Raw genomic sequence first — 10373 nt, forward strand, 5'->3', positions numbered from 1 at the left:
AGTCTGATTCATGCTTCTTAAATAGTTTATGCAGAGGTATGAAGAAAAGGTAGGTGCTAGTTTAAAGAAGGCACCTTGAATAGTTACAATTTCAAACATTTTGGCTATTTAAAAAGTAGTTAACAGTTAATGACTGTTAACTTTGAATTGTGCCTCTTGATCACACCTGATCGAATCTTGATCGTTGATCTCATCAACGGTGATCAACGGTCAGCATCACACCAAAACATTGTGCCTTTTGATCACCCCCAGTTTTTTAAATTTGATCAACTGCCTCTAATTCTGGTAGCTCAGCACCATTATCTAATTAATCCTCCTCTCCTATATGGTGATTAACGTAGGGGTGGAAATTGGGTGGGTTTGGGCTTAGGTTGAGTTTCAATATAACAACCTATCTAATCCGTCAATTCATTAATGGCCTATTTAAATAAAGTTAAATGGTTTCACCTAAATCCGTCTACCGGCCTAAACCGTTAACCATATAGTAACTTTAGTTTTAAGAAAATAGCTTAAAAGCTAAAACCAACTCATTTTTAACAACTTGGCGGTTAGAGAGTGGACTTATAATTTTTAACAACTGCTTATGGTTGAATCCATGTTCTCATCCTTGTCAACTTATAATTTCACCATATTGTACCAAACAATGGATCATTTTGTCATTAGAGAGTGGACTAGATACAAAAGTAAGCTTTACTGCATTTTCTTGCAAAAAGTGTTTGCTTCTAGATATTCAAACATGAAATAATTCTCTTGTAATCAGCTTCCTAAGATTTTATACTTGGTACAACATGAAATGAAATCTTATTTTTCATAGAAGAAAGTAAAGCATTATTTTCAATGTGCTTTTGTACATTCACTGGATCTCATACATAAGATGAAGGAAATCTACTAATAAAATATATAAATAGTTTAATGAAGATGATCAAATCATTATTTCAATATTGCTACAGTGATAGGAAAAGAACATTAGACCTAAGGGATGTCCTAGATTATTGCTCAACGAGGGAAATTCATGGACAATATGATATCTCTTTGCAAAGAAGACTGCTCAGATGTATCACCAACATGATAGAATTCTGAAGGTTCAGATAATAAGCTCACACTCTCTTCCTCTATCGGTTGAACCCATGGTTGTTTTCTCAACCTTTTCAAGTTTTGTAGCTCCATTGCAACTTCTTCCATAGTGGGCCTTTCTTCACCTTTTAGACTGAGGCATCTTTTTGCAACCTTAGCAACTACACAAAGTTCCTCAACATTTTTCTCATCCACAAGTCGATCTTCAATTAGTTCAAAAAGACGATTTTCATTCATTGATGAAATGAAATATGTAGCCATGTTTCTTTGTTCTTGTGGTCTTTCAAAAGAAAGAGGTTTTTTACCTGTTAAGAGCTCTACAAGAACCACTCCAAAGCTATAAACATCACTTTTCTCTGTCAATTGACTCGTGTGGAAATATTCTGGGTCCAAATATCCCAATGTCCCTTGAACCAATGTGGTTATTTGAGATTGATCCATAGGAAGTAACTTGGAAACTCCAAAATCGGAATTTTTTGCAATACATTTTTCATCTAATAATATATTTGTGGATTTGATGTCCCTATGAATGATTGGTATAGAGACTTTGGAGTGAAGATAGGCAAGTGCACTAGCAGTTTCTATTGCAATCCTCAATCGATCTTCCCATGAAAGCAAAATGACATTGTTTTGATGAATATGGTGAAAAAGGGTTCCATTGGAGATATACTCATAAACCAACAGAGGTACTTCAGTCTCTAAACAACATCCCAAGAGCTTTACCACGTTGCGATGATTAATTTGAGTTAAAATGACAACCTCATTTACGAATTGCTCCATTTGACTAGAATCCATTATTCTAGACATTTTAATGGCAACAATTTGATGATCAGGAAAAATGCCTTTGTAAACCGTACCTTGTCCACCTTGGCCTATGATGCTTTCTTCATTATAATTTTTGGTTGCCAACTTTAACTCTTCGGTTGAAAAGATTTTCAAGAGCTTTGAACCTCCATTAGATAACTGTTGTTGTAAAAGCAAACCACCATTTTGCTCAAAGTATTTCTCTTTTAATCTCATGAGTTTTCTTTTCCTTATGATGAAGTATAACCAAGAGATACAAATGAGTAATACGAAGATGCAAAGGCTTATACCTGCATACAATATATGTCAATTATTAGTTAGTGAACAGAATATCAAGAGAGAAATGGTCATACAATATAGTCATTGTTATATTGTAATTTTCTCAAGGAAGAAGGTTTCATAAATTGACTAATAACATGGCCGTTTCTCATAAAAAGAAAAAGGAAACTTGGCATAAAACTTCTAGAATCCATGCAGATTTTCTTTTTTCACTGTTGGTTTAACCCCTACAACATCCCCTATATATACGTACATACATACATATTGTGTATATAATGGGATTGGCTGAATATCTATTTGTTGATCAGCCTCCTTTTTATAGTTGCTATAGTTCGTTGTATCTCTCTCTTAGTTTTTCTTTTATAAAAATCTTCTTTTATTACCAAATATGTATAATAGATCCCATAGAATGAACATGAGAAATCCATTGTTCATGTTAATTGATGTATAATAGTTCGTTGATCAGCAGTTTTTTCTAGCCAATTAAACATGCAAAATACGAGAACCGTCTTATTTTGCTAGCCAAAATCTTGTTTGAATGTGAAATAGATCATCAAGTAACAATATTTCTAATTCACTTCCAGACTTCTAATCTAGAAAAGGAAATTTGTAATCAGCTTTTACAAAAGAAGAGCTCATAGACAAATCCAATATATTATGATTAAATGTTACATATTATGTTCTATAAAAATTATACTTTTATATCATATGGCATCTCACCAAATGTTGGGTAATTATTGGTGAGAAGTTGTGTTGTAAAAATAATAATCAGAAGGTAGGGAAATTATCAATGAACACTTTGTAAACCAAAATGTGACAGTGTTGCAGAATTGTTGTGTCGAGACTGAGAATTGCAGAGGAAAAGAGGGTTGAGTCATACCATTAGGCCACTCTCCTTAAACCACATTTGCCCCTACAAGCAGCCGAGTAAATACAAATCGGTCGTAAAGAAGGAACAGCCCACAACTACTAGTAGATGTGCACTCGTTTATCAAACCCCCACGAACCACTCAAAGATAATGCTTAGACATAGAGACAATTGATAGAAAAGGAAAATTGTGTTATTGTGTGCACTTATATGTATCCAACACTTTATTTAAGAGAGATGTATCTCTCAAAAACAATACACCTATTCGAAGAGACACAAAGAGGAAGAGATACGAAGAAAAACATTTAAAAAAGAAAATTTAAATTTAAATGGACAAACTGGTTACAAACCAAACAGTGAAAGAGAAAAATGATAGGGTGTGGCATACCCACACCCCACCCTGGCCCAATGTGATATATAGTGTTTTCCACTTATGGGTTCTACATATAGAGGAAACAAACCTACTAATATACTCAATTTTATCTCTTTACCAAATAATGTGGGACAATAACTCTTTTCTTACATGCAAGAGAAGAGAAGAGAAGAGAAAAAAGACCACCAAAAAATCAATGAGGTGAGATTCATAAAATTTTGAATCACAGTTGCATTCAATGTGGTGTTGTGTGTTAAAAGTGCAAAATATAACTATCATGCATACAGACCATCTTTCTTACCATCGCCATAAGTACCCTTTGGACAAGAGCAATTGTATGATCCAATTGTATTAGTGCAAGTTCCTATGCAAGGATAATTATTTGGATCATTGCACTCATTTACATCTGGAAAGAGAAAGACAATAGTCAAAGCATTAGCAAAAATATTATAAGTGTTGGCATATTTCGAAGACCTTCTCAAATCACAGATTCATATTGATTTTTGGATTTATTAGTAACGTTTTAATCGTCGTTATAAAATGAACGTAGTACTAATTAAGCAAGGGTAATGGCATGTAGACTTTGGAGGGAGTGGAGTAAAACTGAAATGATTCAAGTGACAGTATTAATGGCTAAACAGAATGGCTAAACATGATTCATATAACTGATCCAGTCAAATTGAGATAAGGCTTAGATGATGATGAGTCAAATAGAAAAGTATTAAATTAAATGAGAAGGTTAAATTATTCGATTATAACAGGAATCATTAGAATCTCATGGAAATAATATCATATTTATCAGCACCATGTTTATATTTTGATGACTAAAATTTATGATTCATGTATAATTTTGGGCTAGGCTTATAGTAGTTCAAGCATAGCCCAAGCTAAAATTGGACCCTGAAATTGATCGTAGTGTTGTCTCTCACAGCCTATACATGTAAATACTGAAGGAAAGGAAGAGAATATAATGAATTAGTACCTTGGCAGCCGTCGGGGAGATAAGGATTCCCTTGAAAACCTTTCTTACACTGGCAAAGATAACCGGGGCCATTTTTGGAGTGTATGCAATCGGTATTGTGCCCGCAGGCATAGTCAGTGTCTGTCCCTCCTTGTCCTTGTGCTTCCTCGCAAGAAATGTTGTTTCGAATTGCCCAGTCCAGTACTATTGGAGTTCTGAAGCCAACGTTTACAAGGTATTCCACCTCATTTCTTAAGCTCCATGGATAAGAACCATTTGAATTAAACCAGTCTTTGTCGGCCAGAAAGGCCATGCTGCATTTGCTCATATTCCAAGCAGAGTTTGTGGTAGATAGATTGCCAATACTGTGAAGTGATGCCTCAAATGAAACAAGATCTTCTGGTATTGCCGTCTGGCGGTATCCGGTGTCGTTACAGCGTATATTGGTCTTGTCCGTGTTACAATGACATAATGAAACACATTGGGACTCTTGGTCAGTGGAATCAGACATAATGGCAAGTATGTTACAACCAATAACCGTAAATTTGTTCCGGGATTTAGAGAATCTATACTCCCTAGGAATTTTGGTCTCGTAGCCTCCTCGGCTTCCCACCCTGCTCTGATAATATATCGAGGGGTATCGGTTCTCCTCCATATCACAATCGACAAAAGCCCGATAGGAGAAAGTTAATTCGCCATGTAGTGATATGTTCAACACAATTTTATCACCATACTCATCACTGTCGGGGCCATACATCATCAGTTGCGGACGATGGTCAGTGGCTGTATTGCACAACAACTTGAATTAATCTCTATAACAGCTTGGATCATCTCCAACGAGGCCAAACGGGTATGGAATGCTAACATTTCCGCATTTTCTTTGACAATCTAGCTGCTTTATCTCTGGAGATTTTGGTAAAGCAACGTCATCATCATCAGCTGTTATAAAATTAGGTAAAGGAAAACAGCCAATGCATTTTTTCCGTTTTTTTTTCAAGAGGTATTAATATTTTTTTTCCCGGCAATCTAAGTCTACAGTTCTAGACTTTATACATTAACTCCTTGCAGTTTCTACAGACACACCACCATATATGGTTTGGCATCGACCCCTTTCATGAACCCCATGTCCTTCCACGTAAACTCTAATCCCATCACTGGTGACCTTTACTGCCACAAAACCCTCCTTCGAAATACCTAAATCTGCCATGAAGAGGGATTAAGTCTAACGAGAAGGTCCTATTCCAGGACCAAGCATATTGGGAGAGGTTGATAAGGATGGAGGTGAAAACTTATAACTATTGACTATATATATATATATATATATATATATATATAGAAAATTAAAATTTGCAGGAGTAAATATATGAATTATCTAAAGAGATCTACTACCGGCGGTTCAAACTGGATATATTGTCCCTCTATTTCTTGCACCATGGGGTGGTTTAATCAGAAGTCTCTAATTGCCCCAATTGTACTAAATTTCCTATTACAGTTTTGAAGAAAACGCCAATTATCATAAATGAACACATACCTTGGCATCCAATGGGGAGATAAGGATTCCCATTGTAACCTTTCATACAATGGCAAACGTATCCACGGTGGTTGTTAGAGTAGGAACAGTAGGTGTTGTTTCCGCATGCATAATTCATCGTTTCTTTCTCACATTCTTTGTTCGCAACTAACCTGTTTACCACTGCACATTAAAAAGTAAAGCTTTTCATAAGACATATTGAAAAATCGGACTGCTACGATGACTTCAGCCGTGTTACAATACAATGTTGGGTATAAGACTAGGAACGCCAGTGTATTGAATAAAGTGATAAACCCGCCCAGACCGGACTATGGTATCATATTCGGTTCAATCTTAATTAGGTTTCGGGTTGATTCTGATTTCTGACCTACACCGTGCCCAATATAACACAGAAGAAATGTATGATGTCCTTAGGTAAGAATACCGGCATTGTTATTTGGATGGGTCAGGTCGGGCTTGCTGAACCTATTCCAATTAGTCAAGTTGGGGATCGGGTTTAGGTTGAACAAAACAATACGAAACCCGTCCCTTTGGCATCCCTACGTAAGACATAGACTAATTAGGAAATGTTGGAATGACCACATGCGCTATCAAGAGGAGTCCTTTACGGACCAATGGTTTCATCTCGTGACTTCCATGTGTGAATAACAGCAAAGCGTTTATGTTTAATATTTGTATTTAAATTTTGAAGTAAAAGAGAGAAGAATAATTGTTTGGATTTCGTAATAATAGCATACCTTCGCATCCATGGGGAAGATAAGGATTCCCTTGAAAACCATGCAGGCAATTGCAAAGATATCCAGCGCCATTTGAGCAGTTGGTGCAATAGGTGTTACTCCCACAGGCATACCCAGCCACGTCTCTTTGTGCTTCCTCGCAACTCTGGTTTCGAATTGCCCAGTCCAGTATTCAACATTGTTTCTTATGTCCCAGAGATGTGAAACTTGTGACTCAAATGAATCCTGGGCGTCGGACATAAGAACAGCCAACCCACATCTACTGATGTGGTTACGGCTCCATATGAATAAATCAAAGTCAGTAAGATCGTTTGGTATGGTTGTCTGGCAGCAACCAAAACCACCGCAAGATGAACCAGCTGTCACTTTTGTATCGTTCAAGCATGACGATAGACAGTTGACATAAAACACATTGCCCTCGTAATCACGCAACTCGCCATACGTGTCGCAACCGACTGTCATGAATCTGTTTCTGGTATTGGAGAGCCTGTATGTGTTTGGAAAAGAATAACTAATGTCATAGCCCTCCAGGTTATAATGTGCACCCGTGTAACATTTTACGCTTCCCAGAATAGAAGTCATTAGTTGATGAGCATCAAGTGATATGCTGAGAATGTTGAGGTCATCCTCCGGATCATCGCCATACAAAGTCAATTTTGGAGGGAATATGGCAGTGTTGCAGAACAACTTGAATTCATCATGTTTGTAACAGGTTGGATCATCTCCAACCTTGTATCTGGAGGGGATATGGGATGCTAATATTTCCGCATTTTCTTTGGCAGCCAACTCTTGTATCTGGAGATGTAAAAATTATTATTGTTATCATCTAGAAGTGTAAATTGGACCGTGCAGCCCGTGGCCCGGTACCATTTTGGACTAATTTGTACTGGTATGGCATGACAGTACATACGCCATGTTAGACCCAATACGATGGTCCGTGCCGTGTTGGGCCTGGGATTCAAAGTTTATAGGTCAGCACGGCACAGCACGACCAAGCAAGTAGTGCCGCCCGCAGCTTGTATGTTTGCACTGCCCAGCACGGTCCATATATGTTATTTATATATATATTTGTATATATATACATAATAATTATATATTTTATATATTTATATATAAATATATAATATATTATATAAATTATAATTATATAATAATATATAGAATATAATATATTAATAAAATAAACAAAATTTTCAATTTTATTATATTAATTTATTTAATTATTGTATAATAAGCAATTCTATACAATAAAATTCATATAAAATTAAAATTTTAAGTTACTTTTTCAATTTTCTTAAATAAATAGGCAAAAATAACTTTGGCCCAGTCCTTGGCCCGACTTAGGCCAAGGCTTGGCACACGGCACTGCACGGGGCTTGTGTTGCAGGCCATGCCGGGCCGACCCCCAAAATTTTCATAGGAGAGGGCGGCATGACCCACACTTTGCGCGAGCTGCTTGCGGATCGTGCCTACACCTCTATCATCTCAAGTAAGGATGTAGTCCTCACATAACCATCCTTAAGAAGAGGTGAGGAATCAATAAATACATTTTAAGTTGAACACAACATATTAAATATAAGAAATCACATTTGCTTCTCAAACAAAAATGTCAAAGTCTTTAATTTATTGAAAGGGAGAATTCCTGACAAGTACCCTGCACTTTGGGTATAGTGCCACTTTGGTCTCTGAATTTTAAAATGCAATAACTCAATACCTGAACTTTCAAAATTTATCAATCAAGTTCCAGTTGGCCCATTAATTATTTGTTAAGTGGCATTTCAAAAGACACAAATTCCCTTCAAGTGTTGTCTAATTTTCTTTATCAACCCTTCAAACCTTGATAAAAAAAAATGAAGAGTCCCAAATCTTTGCCTCTTTTATTCAAGAAAGTTGGGGTCACGAGAATGCCCACTAAGATGTGACTCCAACTTTCTCTAATAGAAAAGTCAAGGATTTGAGACCGTTCATTTTTAGTCAATGTTTGGATGATTGATAAAGAGAATTTGATAACACTTTAAGGGTATTTGTGTTTTTTCAATTGCCACTTAACCAATGGTTAATGGTAGAGATTGGATTGACATGTTTTAAAAGTTTGAATATTTAATTATCGCATTTTAAAATTTAGGACCAAAATGACACTGGACCCAAAATACACGATACTAATCAAGAATTTTCCCTAAATTAAAGGGATAACTTGAGTTAAACGCCTCCTTAGGCCATTGTACAGTTTGGTTCAGCGTCGAGTGGAAAAGATTCCCAATTTAGGGGATGGTGTTCATAGGGAGGGCTGGGATATATATATTTCGGCAATAGGTGGTGACGTCTAGAATAATATAAGATGCTTACCTTTATATAACCCTAATTCAATTTGAAGCATAATTGGAAGAAGGGTGAAGTCATACCTTGGCATCCATGGGGGAGGTAAGCATTCCCATGATAGCCTTGCATGCATTGGCAAATATATCCAAGGCTGTTGTTGGAGATAGAGCAGTTGGTGTTACCCCCACATGCATAATTCCTACTTCCTTTCTCACATGTCTTTTTGGCGTTTGATCCGCCCACTTCTATGAATGCAAATTAATATTTCTTAAATTAAAATTTGTTTGTTTTTCATATTAAGAGGAAATTAAAGAAGTCAGACGGCTAATATGACCAATACATGATCTGAGCAAACTGTATGGGAGATTCAAATAAATCCCCCTCTCCAACCGATCATTGATTCAGATGGGCGAAAATCATATGAGTGCTCCATGTGACATTATATAGTAGTAATTAAGGTCAGTTAAACTTTACCAAAAGAAAAGCTAACTTAATGAGATCCGGTTATGATATCATTTCTTTTAAATGCATGATAAAATAACCATTACAATTAGTGTTAAAAGCCACTGCTGCAAGATGTTATTAGTCTTAATTGATGAATGCTGCTCAGGATAAGCAAGAGACGCAGGAAGAAGAAGACCCGTCAACAACCAAGTCTCGAGATAGGAATGGCAATGGGGCGTGGTGGGGACAGGGAGTCACTCTCCATCCCCTCCCCGTCCTCTTGGAGGACAAGGTTATCCCCATCTCCATGGGGTTCTCATGATTTTTTATATTATCAAGCATTTTGTTTTTGTTTTTTTATTTTATTTAAAAAATTAAAAATAAAATAGTTAAAATTTACAATCATATTAAAAAAGATTCAACCATATTTTTAAAAATATAAAATACCCATATGCATATATATAACATATATAGCAGAGATCCCTATGGGCCGGGGATCGATCGGGGTCCCCATGGGGCAGGGAATGCTCTCCCCGTCCCTACCAAAATGGATGAAAATTTTTCCATCCCCAATCTTGAAGGGAGAAAATCATCTCTATCCCCACTTCATTCAGAGAGGGTCTCCATGGGAATCGGGGAAATGAGAAAAATTGCTATCCCTAAGCTAAATGTAAATCCTAGTTCTCTCTCCCTCTCTGTTGAAGAGTAAAAGAAAATTTTATTGAGATAAAAGAAAAAAGGGGGAAAAGAATAATATAAATGGGTCAAAGCCCGAGGCTCACTCATAAACCCAGAACGGAACACACTACTAATCAAAACAAATGGACAACAACAACAAACCAGGAAGGACAAGAAAACGTTGCTGCAGAAAGCCACATAACCAAAGGAAAATCAAAAAGACCAACAAAGACAGCCAACCTCGAAACTCTTTAACTGACCTAAGGCCCATAAACTAAGTGGGCTAGATTGACACCTTACCTCTT

At 36.5% G+C, this 10373-nt stretch overlaps 1 protein-coding gene across 1 annotated transcript; it reads right to left on the reverse strand.

Moving 5' to 3' along the window:
* Nucleotides 1-875: 875 nt before the first annotated feature.
* LOC148852250 (putative wall-associated receptor kinase-like 16) lies at nucleotides 876-4948 on the reverse strand. The gene is made up of 3 exons (XM_088947587.1): nucleotides 4381-4948; nucleotides 3700-3804; nucleotides 876-2168 (listed from the first exon to the last, which is right to left on the reverse strand). Exons 1-3 carry the CDS (start codon nucleotides 4868-4870, stop codon nucleotides 997-999), a joined length of 1767 nt encoding a protein of 588 aa, XP_088803713.1. The 5' UTR covers nucleotides 4871-4948; the 3' UTR covers nucleotides 876-996.
* Nucleotides 4949-10373: the final 5425 nt, after the last annotated feature.

This window comes from Nelumbo lutea, chromosome 5, assembly GCF_056320005.1.
Source record: "Nelumbo lutea isolate HS-2025 chromosome 5, American lotus-T2T, whole genome shotgun sequence".
Lineage (NCBI taxonomy): Eukaryota > Viridiplantae > Streptophyta > Magnoliopsida > Proteales > Nelumbonaceae > Nelumbo > Nelumbo lutea.

Bases quoted from the DNA above. Each gene is read 5' to 3' on its own strand.
- LOC148852250 (XM_088947587.1), bottom strand. From the start codon at position 4,870: ATGTCTGATTCCACTGACCAAGAGTCCCAATGTGTTTCATTATGTCAT. The intron at 3,805-4,380 runs GTACTAATTCAT...TTCTCTTTCCAG, and splicing joins TCTCCCCGACGGCTGCCAAG to ATGTAAATGAGTGCAATGAT. The intron at 2,169-3,699 runs GTAAGAAAGATG...TATTGTATGCAG, and splicing joins AAAGGGTACTTATGGCGATG to GTATAAGCCTTTGCATCTTC.